The 23,516-nt window shown below is 39.1% G+C and overlaps 1 protein-coding gene across 1 annotated transcript; it reads right to left on the bottom strand.

Annotated features, from left to right (window-relative positions):
* Positions 1–430: 430 nt before the first annotated feature.
* On the bottom strand, positions 431–23,141 carry LOC138168379 (cytochrome P450 2C42-like). Its single transcript, XM_069097413.1, has 7 exons — positions 23,128–23,141; positions 18,486–18,684; positions 17,885–18,061; positions 14,653–14,794; positions 4,742–4,929; positions 3,704–3,845; positions 431–898 (listed from the first exon to the last, which is right to left on the bottom strand). The coding sequence occupies exons 1-7, from the start codon at positions 23,139–23,141 to the stop codon at positions 708–710; spliced, it is 1,053 nt and encodes a 350-aa protein (XP_068953514.1). The 3' UTR covers positions 431–707.
* Positions 23,142–23,516: the final 375 nt, after the last annotated feature.

Genomic DNA, 23,516 nt, shown 5'->3' with positions numbered 1-23,516 from the left:
CGGCACCATCTGGGTCCAGGGGCAGATATTGACCAAGACAACTGGGGATGACCCTGAATGAAGTGGGATTGTGTCATCTCCTTTGATCTTCATAACAACCAAGGGAGGTAGGTGCTGTTATTATTTCCCTTTTACAGAAGGACAAACTGAGGTTGAGATATTAAGGGACTTGAACAGGGCCACAAAGTTAATATAAGTGTCTGAGGCAGAATCTGAACCCAGATCTTCTTGATTCCAAGACCGGCACTCTCTCCACTGTGCCATCTATCTGCCCAGGAGATTACTGAAATATTTGAATATAAATATATAAAGTATCTTAGAAGCAAGCAAAACAAAAAGAGAATACAATTAAATGTTATATTGCATAAGTGCTAAGGAATTCAGAGGGACATGATATCTGAGCTGATCTTTAAGGATGACATTTAAGTATTTCCACAGGGGAAGATGAGTAGTGGGAGGAAATACCCCAGGGAACAGGAATACTTGACAGGAGCAAAAGCACTGGGGCAAGAAGCCTGAGAAATGTTGGGAGGGGAAAGTTTGTAATCTATTTTTATTAAAACCAAAGGGAGCAGTTAGAAATCAGACTGGAAAAAGTACATTTGGCTCAAGTCATAGAAGGCTTTGAATGCCAGGCAAGAGAATGAGTACAATGTGCGCAGAGGATAGTGAGAAGGCACTACAACCACCCGTAGAAGAGTAGTCCTTTATATGCTCTTGGAAGGTAGGAAGCAGATCTCATAAGAGGGTGGCACATTGTTAAACCCATTGGCAACTGGGGTGACATCCATGTCTTTGGGGTCAATGACGGGCTTCAGGGTGAAATTTTGTAAGATGGTGGTAAAAAAGAGAAACAATTCCATCTGAGCCAGGCTCTCGCCAACACATGCCCGTTTTCCTGAAAGAGACAAATGAAAATGATAAGCATAGGTTTGAAAGTCTTTTAGGACACTGTTTCCAGGTACCCCGTAACTGCTAGAACTACAGCTAATCGCAATATAGCTCTTTATGGCTTGTGGGGCTATCTATGTACATTATCTCATTTGAATCTGAGGAACAACCCTGCAATGTAGGTGCTGTTCTTATCTGCATTCTGTAGATGAGGAAATAGAGGATGACAGAGGATAATGACTTGTCCAGTGTCACAGAGTTAATAAATGCCTAAGGCAGAATTTGAACTCAGGTCTTCCTGACTCTAAATCCAACTCTTTGGGTGGTACAGTGGATGGAGCACTAGACCTGGAGTCAGGAAGATCTGAGTTCAAATGCTATCTTGGACATTTTAGCACCTGTGTGACCTTGGGCAGGTCACTTATCCTCTGTCTGCCTCAGTTTCTTTATCCATATAATAGGAATAATAATAGCACTCAGTTCCAAGAGATATTGTAAGGACAAAATTGTTATTTGTAAATCTTCAAGTGCTATATAAATGCTAGTTATTAGTATCAATTATTGTTATTGTTGTTGTTATATACTACACAAAGCTGTATTCCATAACATTGACACTGGAGTAAGAATTAAGTGCATTTCTTCCTCTCTAGTCCAAGGACACCAATTAGTACATCTATCTTTACTCTGTGGGTCTTGCTTGTAGGCAGTGCCTAGCGGACAATGAACATTCCATCATGCTGCTTTCTGAAACCCCAACCTATGTTCTGATAGGAGGGAAGTCCCTTCCAGTTAATTTCCCTAAATTCAATTCTTATATGCCAAAGCCAAGCCTTGGACTTTAAACTCAGAGGAAAGGGTTCACTGCCCCAGGGCAAGCAGAGAGCTACTGGCTACAGCTCCACAAACCAAGCACATGGCCACTGTTTGTGACTTTAGTGGGGAAAGGTCACAAGAACCGTGATCAGCTCTCCCTTGGTCACTTCCAGTCACACTTTTGGGCAGGCAACACACTCCTGAGACCTGCTTCTTGCTCCCTGTTTCTTGCCAATCCAAGCTATCTGCCTCTTATCAGCCCTTCTCTTGTCTAATCCCAATTATAACCCAGCAGGAAATTGTCATTAAAAATACAGGTCAGGGTTAGGCAGCTGCCTCCTAACCTCCCTCTCCACCAGACTTCAACCCAAGTCCTGGCTTCTCAGACACTTCTGCCAATTTTCTATTTTTTCCCCTTCCCAATATAGGAAATCTCCCCAACTGGCTGCTCCTAAAAAGTGAATGCAGAAAAACTGAAATATTGTCTCCCTTCAATTCTGATTTTATATTTGTTTCATATTTAATTTTTCATTAATAAAATTATGTTGTTTAAACTTTTTTCTTTTTAATGATACTAATAGATAACACGTATATAGTGCTTAGCCTTTGTGAGGTACTCTGCTAAGCACTTTGTAATTATTTTGTGATTTGATCCTCACAACAACTTTGAGAAATAGGGATTGCTATTCTCCCTCTTTTATAGATGAGAAAACTAAGGCAGAGATTGAGTGATTTGCCCAGGGTCAAATAGCAAGTAAACTTCTAAGATCAAATTTGAACTCACATCTTCCTGACTCTGGACCAAGAGCGCTGCCCATTGTACCACCTTGCTACAATAATAGAATCATCAAAATTCTCCTTTCACTTCTCTACCAGGAAGTCCTCCCTGGTGGGCTTGGCCCTCACTACAAGGGCCCTCACTGAACCAAAGGGAACAGCTGGTGGCTCATGACTGAGAGTTGGTGGTGGTCACTGGGGAGATCATAGATTATTGTTATTGTTGTTGTTATATACTACACAAAGCTGTATTCCATAACATTGACACTGGAGTAAGAATTAAGTGCATTCCTTCCTCTCTAGTCCAAGGACACCAATTAGTACATCTATCTTTACTCTGTGGGTCTTGCTTGTAGGCAGTGCTGGTAGTTACCTTGCCATCAATGGATTCATCCTAGAGTGGGAACTCAAAGGACAAGGACAAGGTCTGGAGATCTTCTGTCCCAATGGAGAACGATAACAATGTAGGTGTCCAGGAAGAGGGCACCAAGCAGAGCCCCAGGATAATCCAAAGAGTAATGGGTATTTCACTGGATAAGGTCAGAGTCTTAGGGGCAGAGGTAGAAAAGTAGGGTGGTAGTGAGAACTCAGACTCATCTGTCAGAGATTCACTGGAATGTTCTAAAGGCACTAAAATAGGACTATGGGTGAGTAGTGCCTAATGGCACCTGAGCAGTGGGCCATTGAGAAAACCCTGTCATCTTCCTTAGCTTGCTGAGGTGCCATGGTGTGCCCCACAGGCAAAAAATGCTTAGAAAGCTGTGCCTGAGAGAAGAGGGTCCTGGCTGAGAAATCCTCACAAGATAGTTTTCAGTCCTTTGGGGACATTAATGATGGATCTGGAGAGAAGACACAGTGACCACTGTTCTTAGCTCTTCCCTTCTTTTTAAAAACTAGGGCAACTGCCCAAAGTCCCATTGATTTTGTGCAGCACTGAGCAAACATTACTAAAAATATGTCCCCACATCTGGCATCCCTTCCATTGGTGACTCATAGCCCAAACAAGAGGTGAAGATAAGAAACTACCCTCACCTTATTCCTAAGATATAGAGTCAAAAGAGAGCTTAGAGTTCATCTAGTCTGAAATGTTATTTGACGTCTGAGGAAACCAAAGCTCAGAGATGCTAAGGACTTTGCTCAAGGTCACACAGGCTATAAATGGCCTTGGAACTCAGGTGCTTTAAGATATGGAGATGAACAGATTTTGAAAAATTTATCTTGCCTGTTGCAAAAGGTACAAAATAGTCGCTTTTCTTAAAGTTGCCACTTTCATCCAGGAAATGGTGTGGGTCAAACTGATCTGGATTAGGGAATTCTTCATCATCATACAGAACAGAAGTCAGCAGTGGTATTACGGTGGTGCCCTGAAATGAACAGACAGATACTTTGAATGAAAGAAGACAAGCCCTAGGATGTTAGAGTTTGAAAGGACCAAAGAAATCATCCAGTCAAATCTTCCCCTTCCCCTCCTCCCCTCCTTCACAAACAAGCAAACTAGGGGCCAGGGCTGGTTGATGCCAAGACCAGAGCTCTGTTGTCCTGACTCCCATACTCATCCCAGTTCACTACATCATACCAAAGTCAGTGTGCAGAGAGATATAATCTTGGTTGCTACTGGGCAAAATCAGGACCAATAGATGGGATTTACAAAGAGGAAGAATTCAATTCAACAAACATTAAGTGACTACTATATACCAGGCACTATAATGTAAGGAGAATTTTGACAATTAGACTTATCAGAAATGGAATGGGCTGCCTAGTTTGGTGTTACAATACTCTCAGTGGATGTGTTTAAGCAGGGGATAGAGGAGCTTTTGTTTTGGATACAGGTTTAACTAGATGACCTCTGTGCTACACTCCTACGATTCTCTAATCTTCTAGGATGAAGTGTAGATGCTGGTGTAGAACTTTAATTAGAAATGATTTCACTAGGGACAAAAATAATTGGGAGCATGGCAGTGGTGGTATAGAGGACACCCCAACCATGGGTTCAGATGATGCAACTGTATGGACAATCCAACTTTGATCCCAGAAATGGTTAAGGGGGAAGGCAGGCCAGTAAAGGGAGCTCACAGGAATGGGACTGCAGAGGTGGTAGCTGCTGGGACATCAGAGAATTGCCATAAAAGGCATGAAAACTGTGGTTGCTCTAGGGAGGAATTGTGTCACCCTTCTCTCCCTCTAAGGAAAAGCCTCATTTCTTTGGTGCTAGTTATGGCTCCCTTCTTTTATTGTACTCAATACATGACACACTTCTTACCTTGGGGATGAGGTATTGTCTGAACTGAATGTCTTCTGTTACTGCATGAGGCATGCTGGCAGGGACGAGGTCAATGTATCTCTGTGTTTCATGGATCACAGCATTAGTATAAGGCATATTGCTTCTATCTTTCATGCTGGGACTTTGGTTTTGGCCAATCACTCGGTCAATTTCTTCATGGATTTTTTCTGTCACAATAGGAATAAGAATTCATGTGAAAAGTGGGGAGAAAGACATATCTCCCAGTTTTTCTGATCTCACCTAGAATCACATAGGAAATAAAATGCTACTGAATCTACCCCTTAATGAAAATTAAGAGTTACATTTCAGTCTTTTGGGTCAGCCAAGGGTCCATAGGAAGCACTCAAATCCCCTGCCCCTCAGAGCTCAGGTCTCAAGCTGTCCTTAGACAAATACAGGACAAGCACCATTGGGTAAGGAAGTAATAAGGCCAGATTCAGTGGATTCAAGTGGTTTCTCCACATAGTGGGTGAGTATCTGAGAACTGGGATGTTCCAGTTCTTTTTAAATCATGGTGATCTGGCCCCACTGTAACATTCAGTTCTGTGTGGAGGTGGAGTAAACCTGGGATTCCTTGTCCTGATGGTCCCCCTTATCTCACTTAAAAAAGAGCCCAAGGGCTAAATATTGTTATTATGTACATACATCAAGTTTCATGGATACCTTCGTTTTAATATCACAGTCATTTTCAGATAAATTGCTATACTACCACCCAGGGAGTTTTCCTTGGAAACAAGGAACAATGTAAGCCAAACCAAATGCATATGCAGCCTCCCAAAACCAGTGAAAGGAAGAAGGTGCATTTCTTCATTACTTCCCCAGGGATGAAATTAGTTATTACAATTCCAAGGCATTTACCTTCACTTTTCAATTCTTTTATTATACACCAATAGAATTCATGAGATAAGGGCTGCATATATTAGAAATAAGTAATCTGACTTTCCAATAAAATATGTAACCTACATGAAGAAATCAAGGAAGACCTAAAAAAGTAGAAAAAATTCAAGTTCTTGGATAAGTCCATCCAATATAATAAAAAACAATAATAATCCCTAAATAAATTCAGAAATTTAATGTGCTACTAATTTTTTAAAATGAGTTTCTGTGTAGAACTGTACATGTTGTATCCCCATCTCTGTTCACTCTAGTCATGGAACTGGACTTTTGGGTTCACTCTTGCCTGTTCGTTTTTTCAAATCCACTAAACAAGAGGTCCTTCCCAGGTTAAGCTCACTACCTTATCATCTTATCACCATGTTGTTAATTCAAGCCTAGAGTAATACTAACCCCTCTATCAGCCTCCTGAGGACTGGAAGGTGTGGTACCAAACACCTCCCAATGCCTTTGTTTATAAAGGGTAGAAATTGAACTTTTGGCTAACCCCAGTCTGCATCTTTGCCCTTCCTGCTTTATTCAACTCCCCACTAGTGTTTCCCCATCCCACTCCCCTTTCCTGACTCCTTTTGTGTATTGTTTTCTCCCATTTTAAGCTCCTTGAGGGCAGGGACTGTATTTCATTTTATTAACTGTATCCCTGGTGCCTGGTACTTATTTAATTTAATTTAATTTTATTATTGGATCGAATACATGTTTTCCCATGTCTCTCTGAATTCCTCATCTTTAATAGCTTCTCATAGCATAATTAGATTCATAGACTACAATTTGCCTAATCATCCCTCAATTCATGGACAGTAAACTAGATTTTCCTTTTTTTTAAATGAATGGCATGATAGATCAATTGCTATGTCATAAATCTCTCTTTGATTTTATTAATGTTTTCTGTACAGGGAAGTCATGTCTTAAGAAACCAATATAGTTATTTAAAGTTGTCTAACTTTTTATAGGTTGCTTTTGGTCTAAGCCTGACCCCGCCATGTGTGAGCTGACTGTATTTTTAATATGTTGTAAGTTTAATTGGTTATTCATTATTTATTCTTCTGTTTGAGGGGAAGAAGTACGGTAGATGGAGAAAGCATTATTTTCTCTTTTCTAGAATTGGAATTTGGCTTAGAGTTCTACAATTTATTAGACATGCAACCTTGGGCAAGTCACCTAACCTCTCTTGTTCTCAATTTTCTCATCTATAAAATGGGGATAACTGTCACATTGACTTCACCATAATGTGAGGTTTTCATAATGTTTATGAAAAAAACATTATTATTAAAAGAGGCCCTATTTGTAATAACAAAAATCATTAAATACCTGACAATTCCTTTATCTACACATTTGTCTCAATTCATTGACACATTTAGGTTTCTGATGCTAAAAGGAATAGTTAGATGTAGTGACACTACTAATCCCTTTGAATATGTGTATGTGTGTTTTTATTTACACATATTGTATATATGTAAACACACACGTATATATTTACAAACATGATATATGTATATGTACATATATGTATACATATGTATGATGTACATATATGTATATAATATTTACAGCAAAATAAGCATGAGGCAGCTGAGTGGTACAATGGATAGAATGCTGTATTTGGAATCAGGAAGACCTGAATTCAAATCCTGACTCAGACTCTTACTAGGTAAGTCATTTAACCTCATTCAGCCTCAGTTTCTTCATCTGTAAAATAGCAATAATAACAGCATCTATGTCACAGGTTTGTAAGGATCGATGTATGTAAAGAGAAAATATGTGCAAAAAGAGAAAATACATGTAAAGTACTTTGCAAATCTAGTTTTTTTTGGCGGGGGGAGAAGGCAAGGCAGTTGGGGTTAAGTGATTCGCCCAAGGACACACAGCTAGTGTCTGAGGCTGGATTTGAATTCAGGTCCTCTTGACTCCAGGGCTGGTGCTCTATTCATTGTGCCACCTAGTTGCCCCTAGTACTTTGCAAATCTTAAAGCTCTATATATTAGCTAATATCATCATCATTATTAATACATAGATCACCCATAAGATATTGGGAAGGTGTTGGTGCTACAAAATTGAGGAAGGTGAGGAAACCCAGTAAGCAAGTATCTAGCTTCTGCAATCTTCATGACAGAGAGGCTATCAATACAAAATATTGTTGTTATTTAGTTGTGTCAGACACTTTGTGACCCCATTTGGGGTTTTTTTGGCAAAAGTACTGGAATGGTTTGCCAATTCCTTCTCATTTTACAGATGAGAAAATTGAGGCAACCAGGGTGAAGTGACTTGCCCAGGGTCATACAGATAGTAAGTATCTGAAGTCAGATTTTAACTCAAGTCTTCCTGACTTGAGGGCCTATGCTCTATCCACTGCACCACATAGCTGCACAATACAAAGTGGGTTACAGTTAAAAACAAGTATTGTTTTTAACACTCAGTGGAGTATTGAAAGGATATTTGTCAAGTTGTGTTATAAGGTGGATGCACTCATGTCTTGGTTGGTGGGCTCTCTTTCTCTTGGTCCTATTTCTAAGGACAATAGTTCTTAGCTGAAGAGTCCTCCACAGCCATCCAGAGCCTCACCTCACTTATGTTTGGAGGGACAGTCAGTCTTGGATTGGTTGGGATTTAAGAGACCACTGGCCGAATGGCTCCACCAGGCCATACAGGTTATACAGCTCTCTTGTAGTTTTTCTCCAGGCCATGACAACACCCAACTTTTAAAATTGTGGTTTACCTTTGGTTTACAGTTTATCTTTTAGGAAGATCTCTAGGAATGCAATTTTGGTGAGTCTGATGACCAAATTCCTGATGGCAAGTCACATATAAATGAGTGTAGAACAAATTTTTTGAGTGAAATTTCCCCATTAGTCAAATTGAATATCTGAATGTTAATAAGCACCACAGCAATATAAGTGTTAGTTTTATTGGAAATACATAGTGTCAGCCACTTCCTTACCCAATAAAGCGTGTAATCTACATAATGCGGGCTGGCATGCGTGCTGAGTACAGCAATGCAACTTCCAGGAGGGTCATGATGATAACGTAGTTTTAGAGAAAGCATTCTCTAACTGGCTCTGGTCTGCTAACCCCACCTGTGCTTAGGGGAAGCCTCTCTGATTGGCCATATAATGGGATCAGAAGATACCTTCCAAAAGACACTGGTCATAAGAGTATCACCTATTCTGTTAGGCTCCTGGGTCCAAGGGGATCTCTTTGACTCATTTGCTGCCATGTCTGGTGAGGAATAATGATGTAAGGGGAAAGGCCTTAGGTCTTCTCTCAACTGACTCCATGTGGCTCTGAGATCTTTGACAGCCTCTAAATTTGTCATTTTCTACTCTAGGTGAAGGGAATGGACAGTGGGCACCCTTGTGTCCAGGTATCTGAGACTCCCAACATACCAATGTCCTAGCACCTGGGTTTTACAGTCAGCTCAGAATCAATTCCTTGAAGAAAAAGGAATGACTTCTAGGACTGACCTTTGGGATCCAGCTTAGTGGTAGCTGTAAACTTAGTGGGACCAATGTTATATAGGAATTGAGATACATTTGAGCTTACTTCCCCCAGAGACCAATCATGATGGGATAAAGGAATGTATATCCCCATGAATTGGGGGGGGGGGATAGTATTTATACTTTTGTCCTTGCCTTGTATTTGCAGTATTAGCCCTTTGTAAAACCTAATGCTAAGTGGAACTTTTGCGCTAGTCTCCGGTGGCTAACAGTGTGTGGGAGGGGAGGGGATTGCAATCAGTGGGGACCTCAGTCAATGACAGTAGAGAAGAGACAGACACCTCAAAACACCTTGAGGTATCCTAGAACCCTGAGAGATAGATGTAGCTAGCCAGGTCCTGGGTAAGTGGGCTGGAAAGTATACATGATACACCTACAGGAAAATAATTATTGTATCACCTTGACAAAAGTTGAGGAAGATCTAATTAAGAGAATGAAAATTCAATGATGCTGGATAGGTCAGATCAATATTATAAAAATTATAGTTTCCCTAAACTAATTCATAGATTGAATGTCCTAGTAATAAACTTACCAATGGATTTCTTTGTAGAACTGGACAAACATAATGAAATTTTTGTGAAAAACAAATGAACAGGAATGCTAAGTTTTAATGAGAAAAAAAGTGGATGAAAGAAGAATTGCCTTTACTGATTTTAAAACATATCAAGGAGTTCTAATTAAAACTATGTGCTACTAGGCAAAAAAGAGGAAAACAGATCAGCAGAAAAGAATAGAAATCCCAGAAACAGAACCAAGCTATAATCAAGTTAAGTATTTGAAACCTATAGACAATAAATCCTGGGGAAATGACTCATTATTTAATAAATGTTGAGAAAATTGGCTAGCAATATGTTGAAAAAATATTTGGAGCCTTACCCTATACACTATAGTAAAACAAATTACCTCTGGATAATAAAGTTAAACATAAGAAAATTAACTATTAAAGTTAGAACAAAGAAAATAGAATGGAATATCTCATTTTGGGAGAGCAGATACATTTTAACTATCAAATAGAAGAAATTATTAATGCTAAAGTAGATTTGTCTAACTAAAATTTTTTAAAGTTCTATAGAAGAGGCAGCTTGGTAGCACGGTGGATAGAGACCCAGTCCTGGAGTCAGGAGGACCTGAGTTCAAATCCACCCTCAGATAATTGATGCTTACTACCTGTGTGACCCTGGGCAAGTCATTTAACTCTGATTGCTTTGCCAAAAAAAATTCTACAGAGCAAAAATAAATATAATCAAGGTAAGAAAAACATAAATTAGAAAAATATTTGCAGCTAATAAAGTTGATGAAATTTAGTATCTAAATTTCTTAAGGAAACTGATAAAAATATTTCCAAGGTCATGTAGCTAGCAAGTGTCTTTCAAGTCTTCCTAACTCCAGGCTCAGTGCTCTATGTCCTGTGCTACCTAGCTGCCTATCAACAACAAATAATTTAAGGGCTACACATAGTGATCATCAGAAAAATGAACAAAAAGAAAAGAACACTTGATTTATAAGAAATGCAAAAATTATAACAAATCACCTGAAATTTTAAGCCTCACTAATGATCATAGGAATGCAAGTTAAAAATAATTTGAGGTAACATCTCTATGAAATAGTGAAAAAACTGAACTGATGGACATATAGAAAAATAAGCATACTCATATACTGCTGGTAGAATTGCAAATATATTTTTAAAACTTTTTAGGAAGCCAATTTGACAGTGTACAAAAGTAAAAAAAAAATCACAAATTTTGAGTCAAGAATCCCATTGTTTGGAATATACTCTAACAATGTCTTCATGAAGAAAACAATAAATATGTGTTCAGAAATATATGTGGCAACATTACTTATAATTTTAAAGAAATTGAAACAACCCAAATGTCTGATACTTGGTGAATATTCTACAATGTGGGTTCACTCAGTTTCCCCATCTAATAAAGGAAGAAATTGAAATTTCTGTTCTAAATCTTTGAGCCTAAAAGCTCATTTAAATGTTCCTTCAGTAGTTCTCCATTGCCTGTATGATAAAGTCCAAATATCTAAGTATGGCATTCAAAGCTCTCCAAAATCTCATGATAACTTCCCTTTCTAGCCTTTTTAAAAAGCCTTTTAAAAAGCCTTTAAAAACCCTTTCACATAAATTCCACCCAAACCAATATAGGGAAAGTAACTGGTCTAGGATCACAAAGATAGTAGTGAACCTGGGATTACAACCCAGGTTATCTGATTCCTAGTGTTTGACCTATTGCATCTTTGTTAAATAACCTTTATTTTAGAAAAGCCAGTAAAACAGAATGTAAAGTAGCTCTCTCATCTTCCAATTTAAATTAATGGAAGAAAGATTTTCACATAAAGCATAAATATTTCAACTATCATTTCCCATCATGCATTAATGTCTTTGGGGGGCATTTCTGATCTAACTTGGACAACACCAACATCCTTCATACATTTCCGTGTTAGCTCAGTTTCTATCACTCCCATTGATCTTCCTTAGAGCAGCACATTTAACGTACATTTTTTCAACTTAGACTCTAAGAATTTTTTAACATGTAGTTGAACACTTTTGTCAATGACTTAGGTGTAGGCACAGATCTCTGAATCACAGGTTCTCATGTTTGGAAGGGACCTAGGGCTAGTCTAACCACTGACTGACCTGACCAGTATACCCCTCTACAACATCTTTGATAAAGTGATCAACAGATTTTTCTATTAAAAAAGTTTTGACATCTTTTGTTTTTACACTGTAGTAATTTCAGAATGTGCAACCTCACACCCCACCTCCAACCATATGAACTTTGCATCAAAGAAAAACCTCCCTTGTTCTTTTTATTTTTTTAAAGCAATTGGGGTTAAGTAACTTGCTCAAGGTTACACGGCCAGGTGTTTCTGGGTGGGTGCTAAGTGTCTGAGCCCAGATTCGATCCCCAGATCATCCTGACACTGGGGCTGGTGCTCTTACTTGCTGTGCTATGCGGCCGCCCCCTCCCTTGTTCTTAATGCTGAATGTGTCAGCTAAGTGGCGCCATATTGCACAGAGTACTGAGCCTAGAGTCAAACCTGATCTCAAATCCAGCCTTAGACAATTACAAGCTATGTGACCCTGGGCATGTCACTTACATGCTGTTTGCCTCAGTTTTGTCATTTGTAAAATAGGGATAATAATAGTACCTACCTCCCAGGGTTGTTGTGATATAGTAATTACAAACACCCTCATGGTTCTGGCACATAGTAAGTACTATATAAATATTTGTGATGATGATCATGATGATGATACTTCCAGCTTAAGAACAAAATAGTTTTAGAGAAGCTTCCTTATCACTCTATTGAACTTGTCATCTAAATACCAGATCTTTCTTAGATAATGATCTATTTATCACATTTGCAGTGGTCAGACTTAGAGCAGTTTTGAATCAAAAAGAGCTGGGGCAGAGTTTTGTGACCTACCTTAACATGAGTCCATAGGAAGTGACATCCAAAAAATCTAGTATCAGTCCAGGATTTGGCAAAAGGATGGTCTTGCTTGTTCTCTCCTGTCCTGATTGGGTCAGAGTTGATGTACTGTGTTTACTTTTGAGCATGGCATTATAGGAGGATGTTGATAGGCTAAAAATAGGTGGTTCTGCCTACCAAGTAAATGTTTGTGGCATTGATAATGTCTTCTTTGAACTATTTGGGGACTAGTTCTTCTGTGGCCTTATCCAAGGTGCTAGATGAAGATCCAGGTAAAGAGTAAATTGGACAAAAAAGCTTGAAATCCAGAATGCTGAATAGTCTGGAGAAAAGGCTAGGAAGGAACTAGGAATATTATCCAAGGGAAAGGAGGACTAAGGGCAAACAGGAAAGCTGTTTTCTACAAGGTGAAAGGCCATTATATCAAGGAAGGATTAGATTTGTTTAGCAGGGTCCCAGAAGACAGAATTAGGAGAATGAGTAGGATCGCAAAGAGGTCGATTTTGGTTAAATATACAGAAAAAACCTTTCCAACAGGTAGAGCCATATACAAAGAGAATAGGCTGCCTTGAAACATAATGAGTTCCCCTTACTGGGGGTCTTAAAGCTAAAGCTGGAGGACCATGAGCTGGTGATACTACAGATCCCTATTCAGGTACAGTTGAAGTAGCTCTGAGCCTGAGGTCTGGCCTCTGATGTCTCTACCAGCTCTGAGATTCTGTGACTGTGAAAATGAAATACTTCCTTCTCCCCAAACACACCTTGGGTTTTCCTGTCTTTGTCCTTTAGCCATTTCATTGCCTCTACCTGGGATGCCCTCCAGTCTTCTCTTTTATTCTTCCTGAGACTCATCTCTGCCTGTTGAAATCCTATTTATATCTAAGTTCAAATGCTTCCACCAAGCCTTACATTATTTTCTTTTCCACAGAAATGATCTCTCTCCTTTCACCTCACACTTTGTAGCACCTGGATAAGTCATCATCTTATACCTTATCTGCAGCTAAGTAGTTCAGTAAATACAACACTGAGCCTAGAGTCAAGAGACCTGAGTTTAAATACTAGCTGTGTGACCCTGGGCAAGTCACTTAACTTTCGTTTGCCTTAGTCCATTGGAGAAGGAAATGAGAAACCACTCTAATATCTTTGCCAAGAAAACCCCAAATGGGGTCACAAAGAGTCAGATACAACTGCACAGCAACAACATTTTGGGGGGGGAATAGCTTGGTGGTGCAGTGGATAGAGCACTGGGCTCGGAATCAGGAAGATTCATCTTCCTGAGTTCAAATCTGGCCTCAGACACTTACTAGCTGGGTGACCGTGGGCAAGTCATTTAACCTCCACTTGCCTCAGTTTCCTCATCTGTAAAATGAACTGGAGGAGGAATTGACAAACCATTCCAGTATCTTTGCCAAGAAAACCCCAAATGGGACCACAAAGAATAGGACACAACTGAAAAAATGACTAACAATGCTTTGTATCAGCGTTTTCTTTGTATATGCCTAACCTCATCTATGATTCCATTATAAGCATCTTACTGGTGGGACTTGCATCTCACTTAAGTAATAATGAGTAATCATAATAGGAAAAATTCACAAGTGGATAGCACATGGCAGAGTGAATAGAAGACTGGTCCTAGAACCAAGAGGACCTAGATTCATTCAAGTCTTGTCTCTGATACATATTGGCTGTATGACCCTGGGAAAGTCACATAACATTTCAGAGCAGCAGGCAACTCTCTTTGACTATAAATTATAGATGAGTTGCTAACCTGCATTTGTGCAAGGAATTACCACATTCAAAGTTCCTCACACTAATGAAGCCACAGTTCAGGACCCTCTCATCCCTTTACTTAAATTAAAAAAAAAATCACAGGTTGGCGTTTTATAGTTCACAAAGTACCGGGATGGATAGAAAAGTAATGAACTTGAAGACAATAACTAATATTAAATACACTAAATATCAATGGAAATTTTTCCAAGCATAGTCTCAGCAGGGCTGGTTATGAGTCTCTTTCTTCCTAATTTTTATTCTGTATTTCATTCCATATGTTATCTGTCTGCTTACCTGTTATCTGGGGGTACTTCAGCAGAAGCAGGAAGCCGTATCTCAGGGTGGTGCTGGTGGTCTCTGTCCCAGCTCCAAAGAGATCAAGAGTGGTTTGGACTAAGTTTTCAATGGTAAACTCAGAGTGTGGGTTTTGTTTTTCCTAGGGGCAATTTGACACAATTAGTTGATAAATACATTAACTGGATTAGATCTGAGCTATACAACCCCGAATAAAGCAGGGTGATGGCAAATATCTTGTGAATTTGGCTAATCCAGACACTGCAGACCCTCCCCATCTCCCTCAATCATTTAAAGGTAAATAGTATTGAGTAACTTATTAGGTTTGGAATAAAAGAATAATGTTTATTTGGTGCTGTATACAAAGTACTATCAAATACTTCATCTTACCTAATATCTGGTATGAGGGACAGCCTCATGTTATTGTGGATAGAGAGCTGTCCTCGGAGTCAGGAAAACCTGGCTCTGACCTCGGATACATACTATCTAGTATACCATTGGCAAATCACTTTACCTCTCAGGCATGAGGCAGCTTATTAAGTGACCAGTGCTCAGAAGGGGCCGATGGTAGCAATAAGACCAGTGCTAGTTCTTGAGGGTACCTGGGGTAGTACAGTGAATAGAGCACCAGGTCTGGAGTCAGGAAGACCAGCTTATATCTAGCCTCAGACACCTTCTAGCTATCTGACCCTAGGCAAGTAAGGGAAACTCTGTTGGCCTCAGTTTCCCTATCTGTAAAATGAGGATAACATTTACCACCTACCTCCCAGGGTCGTCATGAAGATCAAATGATAAGACCATGGTAAAGTGCTTAGCACAGAGCCTGCACAGAATATGAGTTATGTAAATGTTAGCTATTATTATTTATCATCGTTGCCCCTCAGTCATCCTTGGCCATATCTCAGGAGGTCAAATGACAACAGCTTAGATAAAGAAATACCAGGCTTAGAGTCAGGAGAGCCGGGTTCTGGTCTCTGAGTTGACCCTAACTTTAGATCTGTTTGCTCTTCTGTAGTTTGGAGACATTGTTCTCTAAAGTCTTTCCTGGCTCTGATAGTCTATGGTTCTGTGGAATTTGGGCTTCATTAGACTCTACCTCAACATATCTTCAATTTCAATTAAAGGTGAAAGAGACTTCTGCTGTGACCTCGGACATTCCCCTCTTTTGTGTCTCCATTTCCTCCTCTAAAATAAGGGACTGTGCTAGACGATCCTGTCAAGATATCAGGAGACACCCTATTTTCCAGAGCTAAGACCCAGCAAGCAAGCTGTGCTCTGAGCTTAGCATAACAAGAATCCTTTGTGCTCACCCTCTGGATGATCTCAGCCACAGCAAAATCCCAGAATTGTTTCATGTAATTATTGTATTGCTTTGACCATCAGCAGGTGTTCTCTGAGCTCAGACAAACATTTGTTGTATCCATGTTCTGGTCATGAAACCCTGTTATGATCTCTCCTTTGGTTTCCAGAGGATGGCCAAGGTATAGAGATTTATAACAATATCCTATACAGTACAATGCCCGCACACAGCCATTTGACACAATGGAAGGTAAGATTCAGTTAAAAATATTTTAGTTTTAAGAATTTTATTTGCTATGAAGTATTTATGGGACTATAGATTTCATGTGTTATGAAAAATAAATATTGTCAAAGTCAGTGTGTGTGTGTTTTATTAAGATGTTAGGACAAAAAGGTCACAAAATTCAAGGGAATTAGCAGAGAGAAAAAATGTTTTGTGTGTAATTTGTGTACTGAATTTATGGGTTAATTCATGGTTACTCTGTTAGGAAAATTGCATATTCAGACTAACATTTTACTATCAAGAATTGAATGCAAAAAAAAATGTTTTTTCAGCAATGTCCAGGAAAAGATTACAGCTTTTTGGTTGTGGGAACATAACTCCCATTTCCTCGAGGTTCAATGTATCAACATTCATGTTTTTACTTTTGCAGCATTTTCTAAGAACGTTACCCACACGAAAGTTGAGAAATGACTCTATACTCATATACATGTAGCTATAGAAAGAAGACAGAAAGAGATGGACTTCTGTTGTTGTTACTCTATCATATTCAACTCTTTGTGACCCCATTTAGGATTTTCTTGGCAAAGATAATGGAGTGGTTTGACGTTTCCTTCTCCACTCACTTTACAGATGAGGAAACTGAGGTAAATAGTTTGCCCAGAGTCACACAGCTAGTAAGTGTCTGAGACCAGATTTGAACTTAGGAAAATGAGTCTTGACTCCAGGCTCAGCGTTCTATCCACTGCACCACCTTGCTGCCCGTCGATAGACATAGGTATACACACATGCATATATACATATAAATACTCTTGTATACACATGTGCATGTATATATGTGCATGTATGTATGTGTATGTGTACATCTCCTCTAGGGATGTTTCTTGGAAGACAAGTGCAAACCCTGACCTAGTTAGCAATAGTAATTAATTAGAATAGGGCCACCACAGTGATGCTTTCTTTCTCTGAAAGCAGCTTCCTCAGCAATGGCCTGGTGGTGTCTCTGGGTCTCTGCCCACAGGAGCTGGTGTACTGAGTTCTTTCTTCTGCCACAAAGGTGTGTCCATTCCTCCCCTCACAGCTGAAGGTATATTTGGTATTGCAGTTGGTTACACTGGTCTTGGAAGGACAAAAATGCCCAGTTTCAGTTCTGTAAATGGGGATTCCGATTGTCCAAATCTATCACAGAATCTGTCATAATTACCAGGACCCTCTTAGACTGTTTTCCACCTACTCTGTACATATCTTGTGTAAACCTAATTATCAACATATCTTCCCTCATTTTAATGTAAACTCCTTGCAGGCAGGGACTGATTTCCTTTTTTTAAAAAAAAAATACTTCAGTGCAAACAGTTAGCATTTTATAAATGCTTGTTGAGTGACTGATATAAAGGCTACTTAAGATAGATTATGTCAAGGAGTCTGTGTGCTTAAATGGGAAAAATAGTTTTATTTTCACTAGATTGTAATTGAAATTTAGTATTTCAATTATTTAAAAACATTGGGAGAAGGGGTCCTTATACTTTACCAGGGTCCATAGGACAAAAAAGGGTTAGGAACCTATGTTTTAGATTTAATAAATACTCATTTTCTCTCATTTTTGTGTGCATGTGAATACCAATGAGAAGAATCCCCCTCCCTGCCCCTCACTCCCCCTCCAGGAGCCAAATGACCCAGGACAACGGAACTGCAGATTTGCTGCTCCCACCCTACCTGCTCCATTCTCATCAGGAAACAGTCAATGAAGTCCCGAGGGTCATTGGCATCTAGGGTTTCTTGATGTTCCTTCACTCTCTCCAAAACAAAGTCATTCAAGTCGTGAAAGTTTTTGATCAATTTATGATGAATTCCTGGGAGATAATGCACTAGAGACGGGAAAGAATTATAGACCTAAAAAAGGAAAAGAATCACACAGTTTTGGGGGGGATAGACAAAGGTCCATACTCTTGGATATAAGTAGTATTCAGAAGAGGAAACTGACTGGGTAGGCAGAAGTCACTGGGGCAAAGTTTGGGAGAATAAAATGGCAACCTCTCTTTTCACTTTCCCCAAACCTCTAAAAATCATTTTACATCCCACCTTCTGTCTCTAGGGCTTCCTTAATACCTAACTGGAATAGACTACTTATACAGAATAATTAAACAATAAAATGCTGGAATACCTTTATTGGATAGAGCATTGGACTTGGAATCAGGATGAACTGGGTTCTAACATGACCTCTGACTTATTAGCTATGGGACCCAATCAAGTCACATACCTTCTGTCACCCTTAGTTTTCTCATATGTAAAATGGTCATGAGAAAATTGGACTCACCTGTATCCATGGGGAGCTGAGAATCTTGACATTTTCATTTAAAAGCTCCATTAAATATTGAAATTTCTGATCTTGATATTCAAAACGTTTCTGGAAAACAACTGAACAGATGACGTTGCAGGGGGAAGACCCAAGGGTGATGGTGGGGTCACAAGGCAGTCCTAAAGAATGGGAAAGATTGAGCAAGAGAGAAACATTACTTTAGTATTAGCTTGAAATTGATTTTCATTGAAACTACAAAAGAAGGTTGCTGTGTCCTCCAACAAATCTAGATTATATCTTAGCTGACAATTAAAATTATAAGCACTGTGTGTGTTTAACCACAAGATGGCATTGTTTACCACTAGCTTGATCCAAATTATGAAAAGAATCCAGTTCTGTTAAGTCCCACTGGGATAAAAAGAAATGGCATATTAAAAGTCCATGCCTTCAAACTGCTTATAATTTAATGTAGGCGGCATTGTGTATATAAATAGGTACATATAAGCTATCTATATCTATACATATATACATGCACACACATATGACAAAAGATAATATCAGAGGGCAGTTAGGTGACACAGTGAATAGAACTTTGGGTTTGAAGTTAGAAAGACTCATCTTCTTCAGTTCAAATCTCACCTCAGACACCTACTAGTTGTATAACCCTGTTTGCCTCAGTTTCCTCATCTGCAAAAGGAGCGGGAAAAGGAAATGGCAAACCACTCCAGCATCTTTGCCAAGAAAACCCTAAATGGGGTCACAAAGAGTTGGAAACAACTGAAAAGACTACAACAACAAAAATCTCAGAGAAGACATTAGTAGCATGAGGTAAGGAAGATGGAAAGACTTCTTGATGAAGGCAGCATGTAAGTTGAATCTTTTTTTCTACTTTTTTTCCTTTTAAATACTTTATTAAAACTTAAATAAATAATAAGAAAAGAAAAAGAAACAGTATAAGTTAAACATATTACATATTAAAGCTTAAATATAAAATCAGAAAAAATGTCATGTGCACAGCAAAATGTGAGAGGATTCACATATATAGCAATGAATTTCCATTTCAAGAAAGTCTACATATTAAATACTATATGTTATGTTGAGAGCTGTCTATGTGACCTAAATCTTAATGAAAGTCAGGGATTCTCTAAGAGGGGAAAGTGAAAAGCAGAATTATGAGTGAAGAATAGCAAACAGGACAGTATGACTAGAGAATAGAGGATGTGGAGAGGAGGAATGTGGAAGAAAACTGAAAGAATTAGCAAGGGACAAGGAGGTGAGCAGCTCATAAGGCTATACAGAGGAGTCTATATTTAATCCTAGAGGTAATGGTAAACCACTGGAATGGTGAGTAAATGAATAGAAAGAAGTCATAAAGTCATAGCTTTGCTTGAGGAAAATCACTTTGGCATCTATATGGAGGAAGGATTGGAATGGGGTGAGATTAATTATAATTTTTTATTATTATTTAATAACTATAATTTAGTCATTATTAATGAAGAGATTATTACAATAGTCCATATGAGAAGTGATAAGGATAAAAAGTAAGGTGATAAGGAGATGAGATAGATGTGAGCTCTATTGTGAAAGTAGAATTAATAAGGCTTGGCAACTGATTGGATGTAAGGGTTCAGGGAAATTAAAGAGTTAAAAATGACACCAAGATTGAGAACCTGGGTGATTAGAAATAGGGAAGTTCAAGGGGCAGCTAGGTGGCACAGTGAAGAGATCACCCGCCCTGGAGTCAGGAGGACCTGAGTTCAAATCCAGCCTCAGACACTTAACATAAAACTAGCTGTTTGACCTTGGGCAAGTCACTTAACCCCAGTTGCCCTCCAAAAAGAAAAAAAGAAAAGAAATAGGGAAGTTCATAAAAGGTATATTTTTTTGTTTGCTTTTGTGAGGGGGGAGATGATGAGTTTCTTTTTGCACATATTGAGTTTTTGATACCTACAGGATATCCAGTTTGAAATGTCCAGTAGGCAGTTGGTGATGTGCAACTGGAGCTCAGGAGAGAGACTAGATATGTAGATAAAATCAGTCTTCAATTCACACATTTAACTTGGTGACTTCAAGGGTTAGTATGACTTGATGAGTAATCTCATTTTCACTTGCATTGACAACCACACACATTTGTGGTTGTACAGTCCTCCTAGGCACTTTACTGGTCTTGTTCACCCTACCAGAAAGAGTTTCCCACGCATTCACTGCATGTTTTCATTGTTTGCCTTTAAAACTCAAGTTTTGTGTTGCAATTATGCCCCAAAAGTATAATGCAAGTCCTTTAGGTTCTAAGGTGATGTCAAGATCTTGCCAGTCCTGGCCTCTTCCCATAGCAGCCACTTAAGCCCCACAAGCTCTCCCTTGGTTTTCAGAGGGCAGCCAAGACAGAGAGGTTTACAGCAGTATGGTATAAGGTACAACACCCCTATACCAAAATCTGACAGTAGAAGGTAAGATTCGGTTTTAAAAATGTTCTAGTTTTAAGACTTTTATTTGTTGTATAGTATTTTTTATTTGTTGTATAGTATTTATGGTACTATAGATGCTATAAAAAGTGAATATTATCTGAAACCAGTGTTTTTTTTTTAATTTAGATATTTGCACAAAAAGTAATAGAATTCTAGGGAATTACATAGCAAGAAAAATGTTTGCATATTACCAATTATGTTTTAGGGCTGCTAGGTAGTACAGTGGGTAGAGCAGGAGCCCTGGAGTCATGAGAATCCAAATTCAAATCTAGCCTCAGACACTAGTTGGTGACCCTGGGTAAGTCACTTAACCCTGTTTACCTCAGTTTCCTCACCTGTAAAATGAGTTGGAGAAGGAAATGGCAAACTACTCCAATATCTTTGCCAAGAAAACACCAAATGGGGTCATGGAGAGTTGGACATGACTGAAATGTCTCAACAATAAAATTTTATTTTGTGTACTGAATTTTATGGGTTATTTCATGGTTACTGGGTTAGGAAAAGTGCATATTATCAGAATTAATATTTTGTTATCAAGAATTGTATGCAGAAAAGTATATTTTCAGCAATCTCTCATGAAAGACTATAGTTTTTGGTGGTCACAGGAACATAACCCCCTATTTCACATAGGTTCAATGTATCAACATTTGCATTTTTTTAAACTTTCATTACCCCTGCAAAACTTGAAGACTGTCTGCATATACATCTTGGGGTCATCTGCATAGATATGATAACTAAACTCATGGGGAGCTGAGGAAATCACCAAGTAAAAGTAAAGAAATAAAAGAGAAGAGGCTGAGGTCAGAACACTGGGGTACATGCCCTGTTAATGGACTGAAGATCTGAGGACAGAGGACTGATGAGAGAAGTAGGAAGGGAGAATGGGGAGGGAGGGAGGGAAGGAGAGAGACAGAGACAGAGACAAAGACAGAGACAGAGTCACAAAGAATTAGAAAAAACAGGAAGAAAAATTGTTGGTCAACAGTGTCAAATGCTACAGAAATGTCAAGAAGGATGAGGTTTAAGAAAAGCTATTGTTACTATTGTCCTTTTCCGTTGTGCCCGACTCTTCATGACCCCATTTGGGGTTTTCTTGGCAATGATACTGGAGTGGCTTGTCATTTTCTTCTTCAGCTTGTTTTACAGATAAGGCAATTGAGGCAAACAGGGTCAAGTAACTTGCCCAGGGTCACTGGGTCCTAACTCCAGGCCCATCACTCTATCCATTGCACCATCTAGTTGCCCACCATAGCTGTAAGCTCTTGAAATTCCTACAAGTGACTTTAAATGTTAAGTAGAAGATGAAGGGCAATGGAAGTGATGCCTTCATCTACTGAATTTTTAAAAATTTGTAGGTTGGGGTGGCTAAGTGGTGAATGACTAAGAGCACTGGCCCTGGAGTCAGGAGGACCTGAGTTCAAATCCAGCCTCAGACACTTAACACAAAAACTAGCCATGTGACCTTGGGCAAGTCACTTAACCCCAACTGCCCCTCCAAAAAGCAAAAAAATAAAATAAAAAATTGTAGGTGGTTTTGTTAGATGGTGTGCCAATGTGGTTCAGTGAAAAGAGCTCTGTTTAGAGGCAGCTCTGGACTAAAAATCTGGTTATTTACTATTTCTGTGACTTTAGGTAATTTTTTTTGGCTTCAGTTCCTCATCTGTAAAATGAGAAGATTTGAGAAGATGACTGTTGCGCTCCTTTCCAGTATTAAATCAACAATCATAAAAACCACACCCTCCCCTTCTCTGTATTGTACACAGTCAAGGGGACCAGCAGTCATAGAATCATAGCTGTTTTCGCTGGAAAGGACCTTCAGACTTTCTAGCCCAACCCACCCATACTGCAGATGATGTAATTGAGATTTAGAGAGGTTAAGCGATTTGTGATTATGCAGTTCCTAAGTATCAGAGCCAGGATTTGAACCCTGGCCTTTCAATTCCACATTCAATATTCTTCTACTTCATTACATTCCCAAGGAAGCACTTCGTGTTGCTTCTTACTGGGGCAGGAGTGGGGAAGAGGGAAATGATCCATTATTAGAGAATGTTACAGCTAGAAAAAGCTTCAGTTACCTCATTTGACAGATGAAGCAAATGAAGCCCAGATATTCAGTGATTTGAGGCAGAGATGAGACTAAAATTCAGGCAGATCTCTTGATTGTTAGCCCAGTGTTCACTTTACTATCTCACTTTGGTGAGCTCATCGACTTCCATTGATTCACTTATATACATATTCACTATATAACCAGCCTTAGTCTTTCTGTTGAGCTACAGTCATGCATATCTCTGACTGCCTCTTGGATATTTCTAAGTTGATGTCCCATAAGAATCTCACACTCAACAGGAGTAAAACAGAATTCGTTGTCTTTTCACCAAAACTCCCCCCTCTACCAAACTTTCACATTACTAGTGAGTACAACACCATCCTCTCTGTTACCTAGGTCCATAAGCTTGGGATCATTCTCAGCTTCCCATTCTCAATTCACATATCCAATCTGTTGCCAAATCTCATTATTTCTACCCTTAGAACATCTCTCACATACGTTCCATTCTCTTCTCTCAAACAGCCACAACCTTAG

Source organism: Petaurus breviceps, unplaced genomic scaffold (genome assembly GCF_028583685.1).
Source record: "Petaurus breviceps papuanus isolate PSGF00001 unplaced genomic scaffold, PetGlider_PUasm1.0 37, whole genome shotgun sequence".
Lineage (NCBI taxonomy): Eukaryota > Metazoa > Chordata > Mammalia > Diprotodontia > Petauridae > Petaurus > Petaurus breviceps.
The sequence above is the reverse complement of the archived record's forward strand: the minus strand, read 5'-3'. Positions and strand labels throughout refer to the sequence as shown.

Bases quoted from the DNA above. Each gene is read 5' to 3' on its own strand.
- LOC138168379 (XM_069097413.1), bottom strand. The intron at 18,062-18,485 runs GTGAGTCCAATT...TTCCTTTTTTAG, and splicing joins TCAGCTCCCCATGGATACAG to GTCTATAATTCTTTCCCGTC. The intron at 4,930-14,652 runs GTAAGCAGACAG...CTATTGTGACAG, and splicing joins GAAGTACCCCCAGATAACAG to AAAAAATCCATGAAGAAATT.